The sequence below is a fragment of the Lampetra fluviatilis genome, unplaced genomic scaffold, assembly GCF_964198595.1.
Source record: "Lampetra fluviatilis unplaced genomic scaffold, kcLamFluv1.1 SCAFFOLD_648, whole genome shotgun sequence".
Lineage (NCBI taxonomy): Eukaryota > Metazoa > Chordata > Hyperoartia > Petromyzontiformes > Petromyzontidae > Lampetra > Lampetra fluviatilis.
Window position 1 is genome coordinate 38,684 of NW_027620533.1, and position 19,573 is coordinate 58,256.

At 53.0% G+C, this 19,573-nt stretch overlaps 1 protein-coding gene across 1 annotated transcript in view; it reads right to left on the reverse strand.

Annotated features, from left to right (window-relative positions):
- The window catches only part of LOC144954027 (CAP-Gly domain-containing linker protein 3-like), a gene marked incomplete at its 3' end in the record, with an annotated part of 35,949 nt that extends 17,179 nt beyond the window's left edge, over positions 1-18,770 (reverse strand). The window contains exons 1-2 of the mRNA XM_078884609.1: positions 18,636-18,770; positions 14,151-14,244 (exon numbers count right to left, since the gene is read on the reverse strand). Coding sequence (XP_078740735.1) covers positions 14,151-14,244 — 94 coding nt within the window. The remainder of the gene's footprint in view (positions 1-14,150; positions 14,245-18,635) is intronic.
- Between the last annotated feature and the right edge of the window lie 803 nt (positions 18,771-19,573).

Sequence of the window (19,573 nt, forward strand, 5' to 3'; positions counted from 1 at the left end):
ATCCCGACCCTGATGAGATGTTGACTGCCTCGCCTAGTACGCAGGAGGTCGTGGGATCGATCCCGACCCTGATGAGATGTTGACTGCCTCGCCTGGTACGCGGGAGGTCGTGGGATCAATCCAGACCCTGTGGGTCTCTATGAGTTTGGGTCTCTGTGGGTCTCTGTGCGTCTCCGTGGGTCTCTGTGGGTCTCTGTGGGTCTCTGTGGGTCTCTGTGGGTCTCTGTGCGTTTTTATGGGTCTCTGTGGGTCTTTATGGGTCTCTGTGAGTCTCTGTGTGTCTCTGTGTGTCTCTGTGTGTCTCTGTGCGTTTTTATGGGTCTCTGTGGGTCTTTATGGGTCTCTGTGAGTCTCTGTGTGTCTCTGTGTGTCTCTGTGGGTCTTTATGGGTCTCTGTGGGTCTCTGTGGGTCTCTGTGGGTCTCTGTGTGTCTCTGTGGGTCGCTGTGTGTCTCTGTGGGTCACTGTGTGTCTCTGTGTGTCTCTGTGTGTCACTGTGTGTCTCTCTGTGTGTCTCTGTGTCTCTCTGTGTGTCTCTGTGTGTCTCTATGAGACTCTGCGTGTCTCTGTGTGTCTCTGTGGGTCTCTGTGGGTCTCTGTGTGTCACTGTGTGTCTCTGTGTGTCTCTGTGTCTCTCTGTGGGTCTCTGTGGGTCTCTGTGAGTCTCTGTGGGGCTCTGTGAGTCTCTGTGAGTCTCTGTGGGTCTCTGTGGGTGTCTGTGGGTCTCTGTGGGTCTCTATGAGACTCTGCGTGTCTCTGTGGGTCTCTGTGGGTCTCTGTGTGTCACTGTGTGTCTCTGTGTGTCTCTGTGGGTCTCTGGGTCTCTGTCTGTCTCTGTGTCTCTCTGTGTGTCTCTGTGTGTCTCTATGGGTCTCTGTGTCTCTCTGTGTCTCTCTGTGTGTCTCTGTGGGTCTCTGTGTGTCTCTGTGTATCTCTGTGGGTCTCTGTGAGTCTGTGGGTCTCTGCGGGTCTCTGTGTGTCTCTGTGTATCTCTGTGAGTTTCTGTGGGTTTCTGTGGGTCTCTGTGAGTCTCTGTGGGTCTCTGTGGGTCTCTGTGTGTCTCTGCGTGTCTCTGTGTGTCTCTGTGAGTCTCTGTCATTTTCTGTGTGTCTCTGTGTGTCTCTGTGTGTCTCTGTGGGTGTCTGTGTGTCTCTGCGTGTCTCTGTGGGTCTCTGTGTATCTCTGTGGGTCTCTATGGATCTCTATGGATCTCTGTGGGTCTCTATGGGTCTCTGTGTCTCTCTGTGTGTCTCTATCGGTCTCTGCGTGTCTCTGTGGGTCTCTGTGGGTCTCTGTGGGTCTCTGTGAGTCTCTGTGAGTCTCTGTGTGTCTCTGTGAGTCTCTGTGAGTCTCTATGGGTCTCTGTGTGTCTCTGTGTGTCTCTGTGTGTCTCTGTGTGTCTCTGTGTCTCTCTGTGTGTCTCTGTAGGTTTCTGTGTGTCTCTGTGTGTCTCTGTGTCTCTCTGTGTGTCTCTATGGGTCTCTGTGTCTCTCTGTGTGTCTCTGTGTCTCTCTGTGTGTCTCTGTGGGTCTCTATGGATCTCTGTGGGTCTCTGTGGGTCTCTGTGTGTCTCTGTGGGTCTCTATGGGTCTCTATGGGTCTCTGTGGGTCTCTGTGGGTCTCTGTGTCTCTATGGGTCTCTGTGGGTCTCTATGGGTCTCTATGGGTCTCTGTGGGTCTCTGTGGGTCTCTGTGTGTCTCTGTGGGTCTCTATGGGTCTCTATGGGTATCTATGTGTCTCTGTGTCTCTGTGGGTCTCTATGGGTCTCTATGGGTCTCTGTGGGTCTCTGTGGGTCTCTGTGTGTCTCTGTGGGTCTCTATGGGTCTCTGTGTGTCTCTGTGTCTCTCTGTGGGTCTCTGTGTCTCTCTGTGAGTCTCTATGGGTCTATGTGTCTCTCTGTGGGTCTCTGTGGGTCTCTATGGGTCTCTGTGGGTCTCTGTGTGTCTCTGTGTGTCTCTATGGGTCTCTGAGGGTCTCTGTGGGTCTCTATGGGTCTCTGTGGGTCTATGTGTGTCTCTGTGTGTCTCTATGGGTCTCTGTGGGTGTCTATGGGTCTCTGTGGGTCTCTGTGTGTCTCTAAGTGTCTCTGTGTGTCTCTGTGAGTCTCTGTCATTTTCTGTGTGTCTCTGTGTGTCTCTGCGTGTCTCTGTGGGTCTCTGTGTATCTCTGTGGGTCTCTATGGATCTCTATGGATCTCTGTGGGTCTCTATGGGTCTCTGTGTCTCTCTGTGTGTCTCTATCGGTCTCTGCGTGTCTCTGTGGGTCTCTGTGGGTCTCTGTGGGTCTCTGTGAGTCTCTGTGAGTCTCTGTGTGTCTCTGTGAGTCTCTGTGAGTCTCTGTGAGTCTCTATGGGTCTCTGTGTGTCTCTGTGTGTCTCTGTGTGTCTCTGTGTCTCTCTGTGTGTCTCTGTAGGTCTCTGTGTGTCTCTGTGTGTCTCTGTGTCTCTCTGTGTGTCTCTATGGGTCTCTGTGTCTCTCTGTGTGTCTCTGTGTCTCTCTGTGTGTCTCTGTGGGTCTCTATGGATCTCTGTGGGTCTCTGTGGGTCTCTGTGTGTCTCTGTGGGTCTCTATGGGTCTCTATGGGTCTCTGTGGGTCTCTGTGGGTCTCTGTGTCTCTATGGGTCTCTGTGGGTCTCTATGGGTCTCTATGGGTCTCTGTGGGTCTCTGTGGGTCTCTGTGTGTCTCTGTGGGTCTCTATGGGTCTCTATGGGTATCTATGTGTCTCTGTGTCTCTGTGGGTCTCTATGGGTCTCTATGGGTCTCTGTGGGTCTCTGTGGGTCTCTGTGTGTCTCTGTGGGTCTCTATGGGTCTCTGTGTGTCTCTGTGGGTCTCTGTGTCTCTCTGTGAGTCTCTATGGGTCTATGTGTCTCTCTGTGGGTCTCTGTGGGTCTCTATGGGTCTCTGTGGGTCTCTGTGTGTCTCTGTGTGTCTCTATGGGTCTCTGTGGGTCTCTGTGGGTCTCTATGGGTCTCTGTGGGTCTATGTGTGTCTCTGTGTGTCTCTATGGGTCTCTGTGGGTGTCTATGGGTCTCTGTGGGTCTCTGTGTGTCTCTAAGTGTCTCTGTGTGTCTCTGTGAGTCTCTGTCATTTTCTGTGTGTCTCTGTGTGTCTCTGTGTGTCTCTGTGGGTCTCTGTGTGTCTCTGCGTGTCTCTGTGGGTCTCTGTGTATCTCTGTGGGTCTCTATGGATCTCTATGGATCTCTGTGGGTCTCTATGGGTCTCTGTGTCTCTCTGTGTGTCTCTATCGGTCTCTGCGTGTCTCTGTGGGTCTCTGTGGGTCTCTGTGGGTCTCTGTGAGTCTCTGTGTGTCTCTGTGAGTCTCTGTGAGTCTCTGTGAGTCTCTGTGTGTCTCTGTGGATCTCTGTGTGTCTCTGTAGGTCTCTGTGTGTCTCTGTGTGTCTCTGTGTCTCTCTGTGTGTCTCTGTAGGTCTCTGTGTGTCTCTGTGTGTCTCTGTGTCTCTCTGTGTGTCTCTATGGGTCTCTGTGTCTCTCTGTGTGTCTCTGTGTCTCTCTGTGTGTCTCTGTGGGTCTCTATGGATCTCTGTGGGTCTCTGTGGGTCTCTGTGTGTCTCTGTGGGTCTCTATGGGTCTCTATGGGTCTCTGTGGGTCTCTGTGCGTCTCTGTGTCTCTATGGGTCTCTGTGGGTCTCTATGGGTCTCTGTGGGTCTCTGTGTGTCTCTGTGTGTCTCTGTGTGTCTCTGTGTCTCTCTGTGTGTCTCTGTAGGTCTCTGTGTGTCTCTGTGTGTCTCTGTGTCTCTCTGTGTGTCTCTATGGGTCTCTGTGTCTCTCTGTGTGTCTCTGTGTCTCTCTGTGTGTCTCTGTGGGTCTCTATGGATCTCTGTGGGTCTCTGTGGGTCTCTGTGTGTCTCTGTGGGTCTCTATGGGTCTCTATGGGTCTCTGTGGGTCTCTGTGGGTCTCTGTGTCTCTATGGGTCTCTGTGGGTCTCTATGGGTCTCTATGGGTCTCTGTGGGTCTCTGTGGGTCTCTGTGTGTCTCTGTGGGTCTCTATGGGTCTCTATGGGTATCTATGTGTCTCTGTGGGTCTCTATGGGTCTCTATGGGTCTCTGTGGGTCTCTGTGGGTCTCTGTGTGTCTCTGTGGGTCTCTATGGGTCTCTGTGTGTCTCTGTGGGTCTCTGTGTCTCTCTGTGAGTCTCTATGGGTCTATGTGTCTCTCTGTGGGTCTCTGTGGGTCTCTATGGGTCTCTGTGGGTCTCTGTGTGTCTCTGTGTGTCTCTATGGGTCTCTGTGGGTCTCTGTGGGTCTCTATGGGTCTCTGTGGGTCTATGTGTGTCTCTGTGTGTCTCTATGGGTCTCTGTGGGTGTCTATGGGTCTCTGTGGGTCTCTGTGTGTCTCTAAGTGTCTCTGTGTGTCTCTGTGAGTCTCTGTCATTTTCTGTGTGTCTCTGTGTGTCTCTGTGTGTCTCTGTGGGTCTCTGTGTGTCTCTGCGTGTCTCTGTGGGTCTCTGTGTATCTCTGTGGGTCTCTATGGATCTCTATGGATCTCTGTGGGTCTCTATGGGTCTCTGTGTCTCTCTGTGTGTCTCTATCGGTCTCTGCGTGTCTCTGTGGGTCTCTGTGGGTCTCTGTGGGTCTATGTGAGTCTCTGTGTGTCTCTGTGAGTCTCTGTGAGTCTCTGTGTGTCTCTGTGGATCTCTGTGTGTCTCTGTAGGTCTCTGTGTGTCTCTGTGTGTCTCTGTGTCTCTCTGTGTGTCTCTGTAGGTCTCTGTGTGTCTCTGTGTGTCTCTGTGTCTCTCTGTGTGTCTCTATGGGTCTCTGTGTCTCTCTGTGTGTCTCTGTGTCTCTCTGTGTGTCTCTGTGGGTCTCTATGGATCTCTGTGGGTCTCTGTGGGTCTCTGTGTGTCTCTGTGGGTCTCTATGGGTCTCTATGGGTCTCTGTGGGTCTCTGTGCGTCTCTGTGTCTCTATGGGTCTCTGTGGGTCTCTATGGGTCTCTGTGGGTCTCTGTGGGTCTCTGTGTGTCTCTGTGGGTCTCTATGGGTCTCTATGGGTATCTATGTGTCTCTGTGTCTCTGTGGGTCTCTATGGGTCTCTATGGGTCTCTGTGGGTCTCTGTGGGTCTCTGTGTGTCTCTGTGGGTCTCTATGGGTCTCTGTGTGTCTCTGTGTCTCTCTGTGGGTCTCTGTGTCTCTCTGTGAGTCTCTATGGGTCTATGTGTCTCTCTGTGGGTCTCTGTGGGTCTCTATGGGTCTCTGTGGGTCTCTGTGTGTCTCTGTGTGTCTCTATGGGTCTCTGTGGGTCTCTGTGGGTCTCTATGGGTCTCTGTGGGTCTATGTGTGTCTCTGTGTGTCTCTATGGGTCTCTGTGGGTGTCTATGGGTCTCTGTGGGTCTCTGTGTGTCTCTAAGTGTCTCTGTGTGTCTCCATGGGTCTCTGTGGGTGTCTATGGGTCTCTATGGGTCTCTGTGGGTCTCTATGGGTCTCTGTGTGTCTCTGTGTGTCTCTATGGGTCTCTGTGGGTGTCTATGGGTCTCTATGGGTCTCTATGTGTCTCTCTGTGTGTCTCTGTGTGTCTATATGGGTCTCTGTGGGTGTCTATGGGTCTCTATGGGTCTCTATGTGTCTCTGTGTGTCTCTAAGTGTGTCTGTGGGTCTCTGTGTGTCTCTATCGGTCTCTGTGAGTCTCTGTGTGTCTCTGTGTCTCTATGGGTCTCTGTGGGACTCTGTGTATCTCTATGGGTCTCTGTGTCTCTCTGTGTGTCTCTGTGTGTCTCTGTGAGTCTCTATGGGTCTCTATGGGTCTCTGTGTGTCTCTGTGAGTCTCTATGGGTCTCTGTGTGTCTCTGTGGGTCTCTATGGGTCTCTATGGGTCTCTGTGGGTCTCTGTGTGTCTCTGTGTGTCTCTATGGGTCTCTGTGTGTCTCTGTGTGTCTCTAAGTGTCTCTATGGGTCTCTGTGGGTCTCTATGGGTCTCTGTGGGTCTCTGTGGGTCTCTATGGGTCTCTGTGGGTCTCTGTGGGTCTCTGTGGGTCTCTGTGTGTCTCTATGGGTCTCTGTGTGTTTCTGTGGGTCTCTATGGGTCTCTATGGGTCTCTGTGGGTCTCTGTGTGTCTCTGTGTGTCTCTATGGGTCTCTGTGTGTCTCTGTGGGTCTCTATGGGTCTCTGTGTGTCTCTGTGTGTCTCTATGGGTCTCTGTGTGTCTCTGTGTGTCTCTAAGTGTCTCTGTGGGTCTCTGTGGGTCTCTATGGGTCTCTGTGTGTCTCTGTGGGTCTCTATGGGTCTCTGTGTGTCTCTATGGGTCTCTGTGTCTCTTTGTGGGTCTCTATGGGTCCCTGTGTGTCTCTATGGGTCTATGTGTGTCTCTGTGTGTCTCTATGGGTCTCTGTGTGTCTCTGTGTGTCTCTAAGTGTCTCTGTGGGTCTCTGTGGGTCTCTATGGGTCTCTGTGTGTCTCTGTGTGTCTCTGTGGGTCTCTGTGTGTCTCTCTGTGGGTCTCTATGGGTCTCTGTGTGTCTCTATGGGTCTCTGTGTGTCTCTGTGTGTCTCTGTGGGTCTCTGTGTGTCTCTGTGTGTCTCTATGGGTCTCTGTGTGTCTCTGTGTGTCTCTAAGTGTCTCTGTGGGTCTCTGTGGGTCTCTATGGGTCTCTGTGTGTCTCTGTGGGTCTCTATGGGTCTCTGTGTGTCTCTATGGGTCTCTGTGTGTCTCTCTGTGGGTCTCTATGGGTCTCTGTGGTTCTCTGTGTGTCTCTGTGGGTCTCTATGGGTCTCTGTGTGTCTCTGTGTGTCTCTATGGGTCTCTGTGTGTCTCTGTGTGTCTCTATGGGTCTCTGTGTGTCTCTGTGGGTCTCTATGGGTCTCTGTGTGTCTCTGTGGGTCTCTATGGGTCTCTGTGGGTCTCTGTGTGTCTCTATGGGTCTCTGTGGGTCTCTATGGGTCTCTGTGTGTCTCTGTGTGTCTCTATGGGTCTCTGTGGGTCTCTATGGGTCTCTGTGTGTCTCTGTGGGTCTCTGTGTGTCTCTGTGTGTCTCTATGGGTCTCTGTGGGTCTCTGTGGGTCTCTATGGGTCTCTGTGGGTCTCTATGGGTCTCTGTGGGTCTCTATGGGTCTCTGTGAGTCTCTATGGGTCTCTGTGTGTCTCTGTGTGTCTCTATGGGTCTCTATGGGTCTCTATGGGTCTCTGCGTGTCTCTGTGGGTCTCTGTGGGTCTCTGTGGGTCTCTGTGGGTCTCTATGGGTCTCTGCGTGTCTCTGTGGGTCTCTGCGGGTCTCTTGTGGGTCTCTATGGGTCTCTATGGGTCTCTATGGGTCTCTGTGTGTCTCTGTGTGTCTCTGTGTGTCTCTATGGGTCTCTATGGGTCTCTATGGGTCTCTGTGTGTCTCTGTGTGTCTCTATGGGTCTCTATGGGTCTCTATGGGTCTCTGCGTGTCTCTGTGGGTCTCTGTGGGTCTCTGTGGGTCTCTCTGTGTCTCTATGGGTCTCTATGGGTCTCTGTGTGTCTCTGTGTGTCTCTGTGGGTCTCTGTGGGTCTCTGTGGGTCTCTGTGGGTCTCTGTGAGTCTCTGTGGGTCTCTGTGAGTCTCTGAGTCTCTGTGAGTCTCTGTGGGTCTCTGTGGGTCTCTGTGGGTCTCTGTGGGTCTCTGTGTGTCTCTGTGGGTCTCTGTGGGTCTCTGTGTGTCTCTGTGGGTCTCTGTGGGTCTCTGTGTTTCTCTGTGTGTTTCTGTGTCTCTGTGTCTCTCTGTGTGTCTCTATGGGTCTCTATGGGTCTCTGTGTGTCTCTGTGTGTCTCTGTGGGTCTCTGTGGGTCTCTATGGGTCTCTGTGGGTCTCTGTGGGTCTCAGTGTGTCTCTGAGTCTCTGTGTGTCTCTGTGAGTCTCTGTGGGTCTCTGTGGGTCTCTGAGTCTCTGTGTGTCTCTGTGGGTCTCTGTGGGTCTCTGTGTGTCTCTGTGGGTCTCTGTGGGTCTCTGTGGGTCTCTGTGTGTCTCTGTGGGTCTCTGTGGGTCTCTATGGGTCTCTGTGTGTCTCTGTGGGTCTCTGTGGGTCTCTGTGTTTCTCTGTGTGTTTCTGTGTCTCTGTGTCTCTCTGTGTGTCTCTATGGGTCTCTATGGGTCTCTATGGGTCTCTGTGTGTCTCTGTGTGTCTCTATGGGTCTCTATGGGTCTCTATGGGTCTCTGTGTCTCTCTGTGTGTCTCTATGGGTCTCTATGGGTCTCTATGGGTCTCTGTGTGTCTCTGTGTGTCTCTGTGTGTCTCTATGGGTCTCTATGGGTCTCTATGGGTCTCTGTGTGTCTCTGTGTGTCTCTATGGGTCTCTATGGGTCTCTGCGTGTCTCTGTGGGTCTCTGTGGGTCTCTGTGGGTCTCTGTGGGTCTCTGCGTGTCTCTGTGGGTCTCTGCGGGTCTCTTGTGGGTCTCTGTGCGTCTCTGTGGGTCTCTGTGAGTCTCTATGGGTCTCTATGGGTCTCTGTGGGTCTTTGTGGGTCTCTGTGGGTCTCTGTGGGTCTCTGTGGGTCTCTGAGTGTCTCTGTGAGTCTCTGTGGGTCTCTGTGTGTCTCTGTGTGTCTTTGTGCGTCTCTGTGCGTCTCTGTGAGTCTCTGTGGGTCTCTGTGGGTCTCTGTGGGTCTCTGTGTGTCTCTGTGGGTCTCTGTGGGTCTCTGTGTGTCTCTGTGGGTCTCTGTGTGTCTCTGTGTGTCTCTGTGGGTCTCTGTGTGTCTCTGTGGGTCTCTGTGGGTCTCTGTGTCTCTCTGTGTGTCTCTGTGGGTCTCTGTGCGTCTCTGTGCGTCTCTGTGAGTCTCTGTGGGTCTCTGTGGGTCTCTGTGTGTCTCTGTGGGTCTCTGTGGGTCTCTGTGTGTCTCTGTGGGTCTCTGTGTGTCTCTGTGGGTCTCTGTGGGTCTCTGTGGGTCTCTGTGTGTCTCTATGGGTCTCTATGGGTCTCTGTGAGTCTCTGTGTGTCTCTGCGTCTCTGTGGGTCTCTGTGTGTCTCTATGAGTCTCTATGGGTCTGTGTGTCTCTATGGGTCTCTATGGGTCTCTGTGAGTCTCTGTGTGTCTCTATGGGTCTCTATGGGTCTCTATGGGTCTCTATGGATCTCTATGGATCTCTGTGAGTCTCTGTGTGTCTCTATGGGTCTCTGTGTGTCTCTATGGGTCTCTATGGGTCTCTATGGGTCTCTGTGTGTCTCTATGGGTCTCTATGGGTCTCTATGGATCTCTATGGGTCTCTGTGGGTCTCTGTGGGTCTCTATGGGTCTCTTTGAGTCTCTATGGGTCTCTGTGGGTCTCTGTGGGTCTCTATGGGTCTCTGTGGGTCTCTGTGGGTCTCTATGGGTCTCTGTGAGTCTCTATGGGTCTCTGTGGGTCTCTGTGTGTGTTTATGTGTCTCTGTGTGTCTCTGTGGGTCTCTATGGGTCTCTGTGTGTCTGTGTGTGTCTTTGTGTCTCTGTGGGTCTCTATGGGTCTCTGTGTGTGTCTGTGGGTATCTGTGTGTCTCTGTGTCTCTGTGTCTCTCTGTGTGTCTCTGTGTGTCTCTGTGTGTCTCTGTGTGTCTCTATGGGTCTCTGCGTGTCTCTATGTATCTCTGTGTGTCTCTATGTGTCTCTATGGGTCTCTATGGGTCTCTGTGGGTCTCTGTGTCTCTCTGTGTGTGTCTGTGGGTCTCTGTGTGTCTCTGTGTATCTGTGTCTCTCTGTGTGTCTCTGTGGGTCTCTGTGTGTCTCTGTGGGTCTCTATGGGTCTCTGTGGATCTCTATGTGTCTCTATGGGTTTCTGTGTGTCTCTGTGGGTCTCTGTGTGTCTCTGTGTGTCTGTGTATCTCTGTGTGTCTCTGTGGGTCTCTATGGGTCTCTGTGTGTCTCTATGTGTCTCTGTGGATCTCTGTGGGTCTCTATGGGTCTCTGTGTGTCTCTATGTGTCTCTGTGGATCTCTGTGTCTCTGTGGGTCTCTGTGTGTGTTTATGTGTCTTTGTGTGTCTCTGTCTCTGTGTGTCTCTGTGGGTCTCTGTGGGTCTCTGTGTGTCTCTGTGGGTCTCTGTGGGTCTCTGTGTGTCTCTGTGGGTCTCTGTGTGTCTCTGTGGGTCTCTGTGGGTCTCTGTGTCTCTCTGTGTGTCTCTGTGGGTCTCTGTGCGTCTCTGTGCGTCTCTGTGAGTCTCTGTGGGTCTCTGTGGGTCTCTGTGGGTCTCTGTGTGTCTCTGTGGGTCTCTGTGGGTCTCTGTGTGTCTCTGTGGGTCTCTGTGTGTCTCTGTGGGTCTCTGTGGGTCTCTGTGGGTCTCTGTGTGTCTCTATGGGTCTCTATGGGTCTCTGTGAGTCTCTGTGTGTCTCTGCGTCTCTGTGGGTCTCTGTGTGTCTCTATGAGTCTCTATGGGTCTGTGTGTCTCTATGGGTCTCTATGGGTCTCTGTGAGTCTCTGTGTGTCTCTATGGGTCTCTATGGGTCTCTATGGGTCTCTATGGATCTCTATGGATCTCTGTGAGTCTCTGTGTGTCTCTATGGGTCTCTGTGTGTCTCTATGGGTCTCTATGGGTCTCTATGGGTCTCTGTGTGTCTCTATGGGTCTCTATGGGTCTCTATGGATCTCTATGGGTCTCTATGGGTCTCTGTGTGTCTCTGCATCTCTGTGGGTCTCTGTGGGTCTCTGTGGGTCTCTATGGGTCTCTTTGAGTCTCTATGGGTCTCTGTGGGTCTCTGTGGGTCTCTATGGGTCTCTGTGGGTCTCTGTGGGTCTCTATGGGTCTCTGTGAGTCTCTATGGGTCTCTGTGGGTCTCTGTGTGTGTTTATGTGTCTCTGTGTGTCTCTGTGGGTCTCTATGGGTCTCTGTGTGTCTGTGTGTGTCTTTGTGTCTCTGTGGGTCTCTATGGGTCTCTGTGTGTGTCTGTGGGTATCTGTGTGTCTCTGTGTCTCTGTGTCTCTCTGTGTGTCTCTGTGTGTCTCTGTGTGTCTCTGTGTGTCTCTATGGGTCTCTGCGTGTCTCTATGTATCTCTGTGTGTCTCTATGTGTCTCTATGGGTCTCTATGGGTCTCTGTGGGTCTCTGTGTCTCTCTGTGTGTGTCTGTGGGTCTCTGTGTGTCTCTGTGTATCTGTGTCTCTCTGTGTGTCTCTGTGGGTCTCTGTGTGTCTCTGTGGGTCTCTATGGGTCTCTGTGGATCTCTATGTGTCTCTATGGGTTTCTGTGTGTCTCTGTGGGTCTCTGTGTGTCTCTGTGTGTCTGTGTATCTCTGTGTGTCTCTGTGGGTCTCTATGGGTCTCTGTGTGTCTCTATGTGTCTCTGTGGATCTCTGTGGGTCTCTATGGGTCTCTGTGTGTCTCTATGTGTCTCTGTGGATCTCTGTGTCTCTGTGGGTCTCTGTGTGTGTTTATGTGTCTTTGTGTGTCTCTGTCTCTGTGTGTCTCTGTGGGTCTCTGTGGGTCTCTGTGTGTCTCTGTGGGTCTCTGTGTGTCTCTGTGTGTCTCTGTGGGTCTCTGTGTGTCTCTGTGGGTCTCTGTGGGTCTCTGTGTCTCTCTGTGTGTCTCTGTGGGTCTCTGTGCGTCTCTGTGCGTCTCTGTGAGTCTCTGTGGGTCTCTGTGGGTCTCTGTGGGTCTCTGTGTGTCTCTGTGGGTCTCTGTGGGTCTCTGTGTGTCTCTGTGGGTCTCTGTGTGTCTCTGTGGGTCTCTGTGGGTCTCTGTGGGTCTCTATGGGTCTCTATGGGTCTCTGTGAGTCTCTGTGTGTCTCTGCGTCTCTGTGGGTCTCTGTGTGTCTCTATGAGTCTCTATGGGTCTGTGTGTCTCTATGGGTCTCTATGGGTCTCTGTGAGTCTCTGTGTGTCTCTATGGGTCTCTATGGGTCTCTATGGGTCTCTATGGATCTCTATGGATCTCTGTGAGTCTCTGTGTGTCTCTATGGGTCTCTGTGTGTCTCTATGGGTCTCTATGGGTCTCTATGGGTCTCTGTGTGTCTCTATGGGTCTCTATGGGTCTCTATGGATCTCTATGGGTCTCTATGGGTCTCTGTGTGTCTCTGCATCTCTGTGGGTCTCTGTGGGTCTCTGTGGGTCTCTATGGGTCTCTTTGAGTCTCTATGGGTCTCTGTGGGTCTCTGTGGGTCTCTATGGGTCTCTGTGGGTCTCTGTGGGTCTCTATGGGTCTCTGTGAGTCTCTATGGGTCTCTGTGGGTCTCTGTGTGTGTTTATGTGTCTCTGTGTGTCTCTGTGGGTCTCTATGGGTCTCTGTGTGTCTGTGTGTGTCTTTGTGTCTCTGTGGGTCTCTATGGGTCTCTGTGTGTGTCTGTGGGTATCTGTGTGTCTCTGTGTCTCTGTGTCTCTCTGTGTGTCTCTGTGTGTCTCTGTGTGTCTCTGTGTGTCTCTATGGGTCTCTGCGTGTCTCTATGTATCTCTGTGTGTCTCTATGTGTCTCTATGGGTCTCTATGGGTCTCTGTGGGTCTCTGTGTCTCTCTGTGTGTGTCTGTGGGTCTCTGTGTGTCTCTGTGTATCTGTGTCTCTCTGTGTGTCTCTGTGGGTCTCTGTGTGTCTCTGTGGGTCTCTATGGGTCTCTGTGGATCTCTATGTGTCTCTATGGGTTTCTGTGTGTCTCTGTGGGTCTCTGTGTGTCTCTGTGTGTCTGTGTATCTCTGTGTGTCTCTGTGGGTCTCTATGGGTCTCTGTGTGTCTCTATGTGTCTCTGTGGATCTCTGTGGGTCTCTATGGGTCTCTGTGTGTCTCTATGTGTCTCTGTGGATCTCTGTGTCTCTGTGGGTCTCTTTGTGTGTTTATGTGTCTTTGTGTGTCTCTGTCTCTGTGTGTCTCTGTGGGTCTCTGTGAGTCTCTATGGGTCTCTGTGAGTCTCTATGGGTCTCTATGGGTCTCTGTGTCTCTGTGGGTCTCTGTGTGTGTTTATGTGTCTCTGTGTGTCTCTGTCTCTGTGAGTCTCTATGGGTATCTGTGAGTCTCTATGGGTCTCTGTGAGTCTCTATGTGTCTCTATGGGTCTCTATGGGTCTCTATGGGTCTCTATGGGTCTCTGTGTCTCTGTGGGTGTCTGTGGGTCTCTATGGGTCTCTGTGTGTCTCTGTGAGTCTCTATGGGTGTCTATGAGTCTCTGTGGGTCTCTATGGGTCTCTGTGTGGGTCTCTATGGGTCTCTGTGTGGGTCTCTGTGGGTCTCTGTGTGTGTCTGTGGGTCTCTGTGTGTCTCTGTGTATCTGTGTCTCTCTGTGTGTCTCTGTGGGTCTCTGTGTGTCTCTGTGTATCTGTGTCTCTCTGTGTGTCTCTGTGTGTCTCTATGGGTCTCTGTGTGTCTCTGTGTGTCTCTATGGGTCTCTGTGGGTCTCTATGAGTGTCTCTGTGTGGGTCTCTATGGGTGTCTCTGTGTGGGTCTCTATGGGTCTCTGTGTGTCTCTGTGTGTCTCTAAGTGTCTCTGTGGGTCTCTATGGGTCTCTGTGGGTCTCTATGGGTCTCTGTGGATCTCTATGGGTCTCTATGGGTCTCTGTGTCTCTGTGGGACTCTGTGTGTCTCTGTGAGTCTCTATGGGTCTCTGTGAGTCTCTATGGGTCTCTGTGAGTCTCTATGGGTCTCTATGGGTCTCTGTGGGTCTCTGTGAGTCTCTATGGGTCTCTGTGAGTCTCTATGGGTCTCTATGGGTCTCTGTGTCTCTGTGGGACTCTGTGTGTGTTTATGTGTCTCTGTGTGTCTCTGTCTCTGTGAGTCTCTATGGGTATCTGTGAGTCTCTATGGGTCTCTGTGATTCTCTATGTGTCTCTATGGGTCTCTATGGGTCTCTATGGGTCTCTGTGTCTCTGTGGGTGTCTGTGGGTCTCTATGGGTCTCTGTGTGTCTCTGTGAGTCTCTATGGGTCTCTGTGTGGGTCTCTATGGGTCTCTGTGTGAGTCTCTGTGGGTCTCTATGGGTCTCTGTGTGGGTCTCTATGGGTCTCTGTGTGGGTCTCTATGGGTCTCTATGGGTCTCTGTGTCTCTGTGGGTGTCTGTGGGTCTCTATGGGTCTCTGTGTGTCTCTGTGAGTCTCTATGGGTCTCTGTGTGGGTCTCTATGGGTCTCTGTGTGAGTCTCTGTGGGTCTCTATGGGTCTCTGTGTGGGTCTCTATGGGTCTCTGTGTGGGTCTCTGTGGGTCTCTGTGTGTGTCTGTGGGTCTCTGTGTGTCTCTGTGGGTCTCTATGGGTCTCTATGGGTCTCTGTGTGTCTCTGTGGGTCTCTATGGGTCTCACCAACTCCCTGAGCTCCGGCCTTGCAAGCATAGTGGAGCAGCGTCATGTCGGTGAGTCCGTCTCTGTCGTTGACGTTGAAGTCTCGAAGCAGCATCTGTAGCAACATAGAGACCCGCACAGAGACATTCATAGAGACCCGCACAGAGACTCATAGACACCCACACAGAGACTCATAGACACCCACACAGAGACACTCATAGAGACCCACACAGAGACCCATAGACACTCATAGAGACCCGCACAGAGACATTCATAGAGACCCACACAGAGACACTCATAGAGACCCACACAGAGACTCATAGAGACCCACACAGAGACCCATAGACACTCATAGAGACCCACACAGAGACTCATAGACACCCACACAGAGACTCATAGAGACCCACACAGAGACCCATAGACACCCACACAGAGACTCATAGACTCGTAGAGACCCGCACAGAGACATTCATAGAGACCCGCACAGAGACTCATAGACACCCACACAGAGACTCATAGACACCCACACAGAGACACTCATAGAGACCCACACAGAGACCCATAGACACTCATAGAGACCCACACAGAGACTCATAGAGACCCACACAGAAACACTCATAGAGACCCACACAGAGACACTCATAGAGACCCGCACAGAGACATTCATAGAGACCCGCACAGAGACTCATAGACACCCACACAGAGACCCATAGAGACCCGCACAGAGACACTCATAGAGACCCAAACAGAGACCCATAGACACTCATAGAGACCCACACAGAGACTCATAGAGACCCACACAGAGACACTCATAGAGACCCACACAGAGACCCATAGACACTCATAGAGACCCACACAGAGACTCATAGACACCCACACAGAGACTCATAGAGACCCACACAGAGACTCATAGACACCCACACAGAGACTCATAGACACCCACACAGAGACTCATAGAGACCCACACAGAGACCCATAGACACTCATAGAGACCCACACAGAGACTCATAGACACCCACACAGAGACTCATAGAGACCCACACAGAGACTCATAGACACCCACACAGAGACTCATAGACACCCACACAGAGACACTCATAGAGACCCACACAGAGACCCATAGACACTCATAGAGACCCACACAGAGACTCATAGAGACCCACACAGAGACTCATAGACACCCACACAGAGACTCATAGAGACCCGCACAGAGACTCATAGACACCCACACAGAGACCCATAGAGACCCGCACAGAGACACTCATAGAGACCCACACAGAGACCCATAGACACTCATAGAGACCCAGACAGAGACTCATAGAGACCCACACAGAGACACTCATAGAGACCCACACAGAGACCCATAGACACTCATAGAGACCCACACAGAGACCCATAGAGACCCGCACAGAGACACTCATAGAGACCCACACAGAGACCCATAGACACCCACACAGAGACCCATAGAGACCCACACAGAGACATTCATAGAGACCCGCACAGAGACTCATAGAGACCCACACAGAGACCCATAGAGACCCACACAGAGACCCATAGAGACCCACACAGAGACCCATAGAGACCCAAACAGAGACCCATAGACACCCACACAGAGACTCATAGAGACTCATAGAGACCCGCACAGAGACATTCATAGAGACCTACACAGAGACACTCATAGAGACCCACACAGAGACTCATAGACACCCACACAGAGACCCATAGAGACCCACACAGAGACCCATAGAGACCCAAACAGAGACCCATAGACACCCACACAGAGACTCATAGACTCGTAGAGACCCGCACAGAGACATTCATAGAGACCTACACAGAGACACTCATAGAGACCCACACAGAGACTCATAGACACCCACACAGAGACACTCATAGAGACCCACACAGAGACCCATAGACACTCATAGAGACCCACACAGAGACCCATAGACACCCACACAGAGACACTCATAGACACCCACACAGAGACACTCATAGAGACCCACACAGAGACCCATAGACACTCATAGAGACCCACACAGAGACTCATAGAGACCCACACAGAGACACTCATAGAGACCCACACAGAGACCCATAGACACTCATAGAGACCCACACAGAGACCCATAGAGACCCGCACAGAGACACTCATAGAGACCCACACAGAGACCCATAGACACCCACACAGAGACCCATAGAGACCCACACAGAGACATTCATAGAGACCCGCACAGAGACTCATAGAGACCCACACAGAGACCCATAGAGACCCACACAGAGACCCATAGAGACCCACACAGAGACCCATAGAGACCCAAACAGAGACCCATAGACACCCACACAGAGACTCATAGAGACTCATAGAGACCCGCACAGAGACATTCATAGAGACCTACACAGAGACACTCATAGAGACCCACACAGAGACTCATAGACACCCACACAGAGACCCATAGAGACCCACACAGAGACCCATAGAGACCCAAACAGAGACCCATAGACACCCACACAGAGACTCATAGACTCGTAGAGACCCACACAGAGACATTCATAGAGACCTACACAGAGACACTCATAGAGACCCACACAGAGACTCATAGACACCCACACAGAGACACTCATAGAGCCCCACACAGAGACCCATAGACACTCATAGAGACCCACACAGAGACCCATAGACACCCACACAGAGACACTCATAGACACCCACACAGAGACACTCATAGAGACCCACACAGAGACCCATAGACACTCATAGAGACCCACACAGAGACTCATAGAGACCCGCACAGAGACACTCATAGAGACCCACACAGAGACTCATAGACACCCACACAGAGACTCATAGACACCCACACAGAGACACTCATAGAGACCCACACAGAGACACTCATAGAGACCCACACAGAGACCCATAGACACTCATAGAGACCCACACAGAGACTCATAGAGACCCGCACAGAGACACTCATAGAGACCCACACAGAGACTCATAGACACCCACACAGAGACTCATAGACACCCACACAGAGACACTCATAGAGACCCACACAGAGACCCATAGACACTCATAGAGACCCACACAGAGACTCATAGAGACCCACACAGAGAAACTCATAGAGACCCACACAGAGACCCATAGACACTCATAGAGACCCACACAGAGACTCATAGACACCCACACAGAGACTCATAGAGACCCACACAGAGACTCATAGACACCCACACAGAGACTCATAGACACCCACACAGAGACTCATAGACACCCACACAGAGACCCATAGACACTCATAGAGACCCACACAGAGACTCATAGACACCCACACAGAGACTCATAGAGACCCACACAGAGACTCATAGACACCCACACAGAGACTCATAGACACCCACACAGAGACTCATAGAGACCCACACAGAGACCCATAGACACTCATAGAGACCCACACAGAGACTCATAGACACCCACACAGAGACTCATAGAGACCCACACAGAGACTCATAGACACCCACACAGAGACTCATAGACACCCACACAGAGACTCATAGACACCCACACAGAGACACTCATAGAGACCCACACAGAGACCCATAGACACTCATAGAGACCCACACAGAGACTCATAGAGACCCACACAGAGACTCATAGAGACCCACACAGAGACTCAGAGACCCACACAGAGACACTCATAGAGACCCACACAGAGACCCATAGACACCCACACAGAGACCCATAGAGACCCACACAGAGACTCATAGAGACCCACACAGACTCATAGAGACCCACACAGAGACTCATAGAGACCCACACAGAGACTCATAGAGACCCACACAGACTCATAGAGACCCACACAGAGACCCATAGACACCCACACTGAGACACTCACCCACCCACAGACCGAGCCACCCACTCACCAACCAACCCACCCAGACACTCACCCACCCCCACACCCACACACTCACCCACCCACCCCCCCACCCACACACTCACCCACCCACTCACCCACTCACTCACCCACTCACCCACTCACCCACCCACCCACTCACCCCCCCACCCACCCACTCACCCACCCACTCACCCACCCACTCACCCACCCACCCACCCACTCACCCACCCACTCACTCACTCACCCACTCACCCACCCACACACTCACCCACCCACTAACCCAAGCACACACTCATCCCCCCACCCACCACTCACCCAAGCACACAGTCACCCACCCACCCACCCACTCACACACTCACCCACCCACCCACTCACTCACACACTCACCCACCCAGACACTCACCCACCCCCCCACCCACACACTCACCCACCCACCCCCCCACCCACACACTCACCCACCCACTCACTCACCCACCCACCCACCCACACAGACACTCACCCCCCACCCACCAACTCACCTACCCCCCACCCACCCACCCACTCACTCACCCACCCACCCACTCACCCACCCACTCACCCACCCACCCACCCACTCACCCACCCACTCACCCACCCACCCACCCACCTGCTCTCCGATGAGCTCCACTCTCTGTTGCACCTGTGGTACCCACTGACGCACAACCGCGAACAGCTGAGCCACTGAGGTGGACGGGTCGGCGAGGATTCCCTGGCAAGCCGCGTCGGCCGGGTCGAAAAACGAAAAGCCTGGAAGGTGGGGGGTGAGTGGGTGGGTGAGTGGGTGGGTGAGTGGGTGAGTGGGTGGGTGGGTGGGTGAGTGGATGGGTGGGTGAGTGGGTGGGTGGGTGAGTGGGTGGGTGGGTGGGTGGGTGAGTGGGTGAGTGGGTGGTGGGTGAGTGGGTGGTGGTGGTGGTGAGTGGGTGAGTGGGTGGGTGGTGGTGAGTGGGTGGGTGGGTGGGTGAGAGAGTGAGTGAGTGAGTGGGTGGGTGGGTGAGTGGGTGGGTGGGTGAGTGGGTGGGTGGGTGAGTGGGTGGGTGGGTGGGTGGGTGGGTGGGTGAGTGGGTGGGTGGCTGGGTGAGTGGGTGGGTGGGTGGGTGGGTGAGTGGGTGGGTGGGTGGGTGGGTGGGTGGGTGAGTGGGTGGGTGGGTGAGTGGGTGAGTGAGTGGGTGAGTGGTGTGGGTGGGTGAGTGGGTGGGTGGGTGGGTGGGTGAGTGGGTGGGTGAGTGGGTGGGTGAGTGGGTGGGTGAGTGAGTGAGTGGGTGGGTGAGTGGGTGAGTGAGTGAGTGGGTGAGTGGGTGGGTGGGTGGGTGAGTGGGTGGGTGGGTGGGGGGTGGGTGGGTGGGTGGGGGGGTGAGTGGGTGGGTGAGTGGGTGGGTGGGTGGGTGGGTGAGTGAGTGAGTGAGTGGGTGGGTGGTGGGTGGGTGGGTGAGTGGGTGGGTGAGTGGGTGGTGAGGGAGTGGGGTGAGTGGTGGGTGGGTGGGTGAGTGGGTGGGTGGTGAGTGGGGGGTGGGTGAGTGGGTGAGTGGGTTGGTGGGTGAGTGGGTG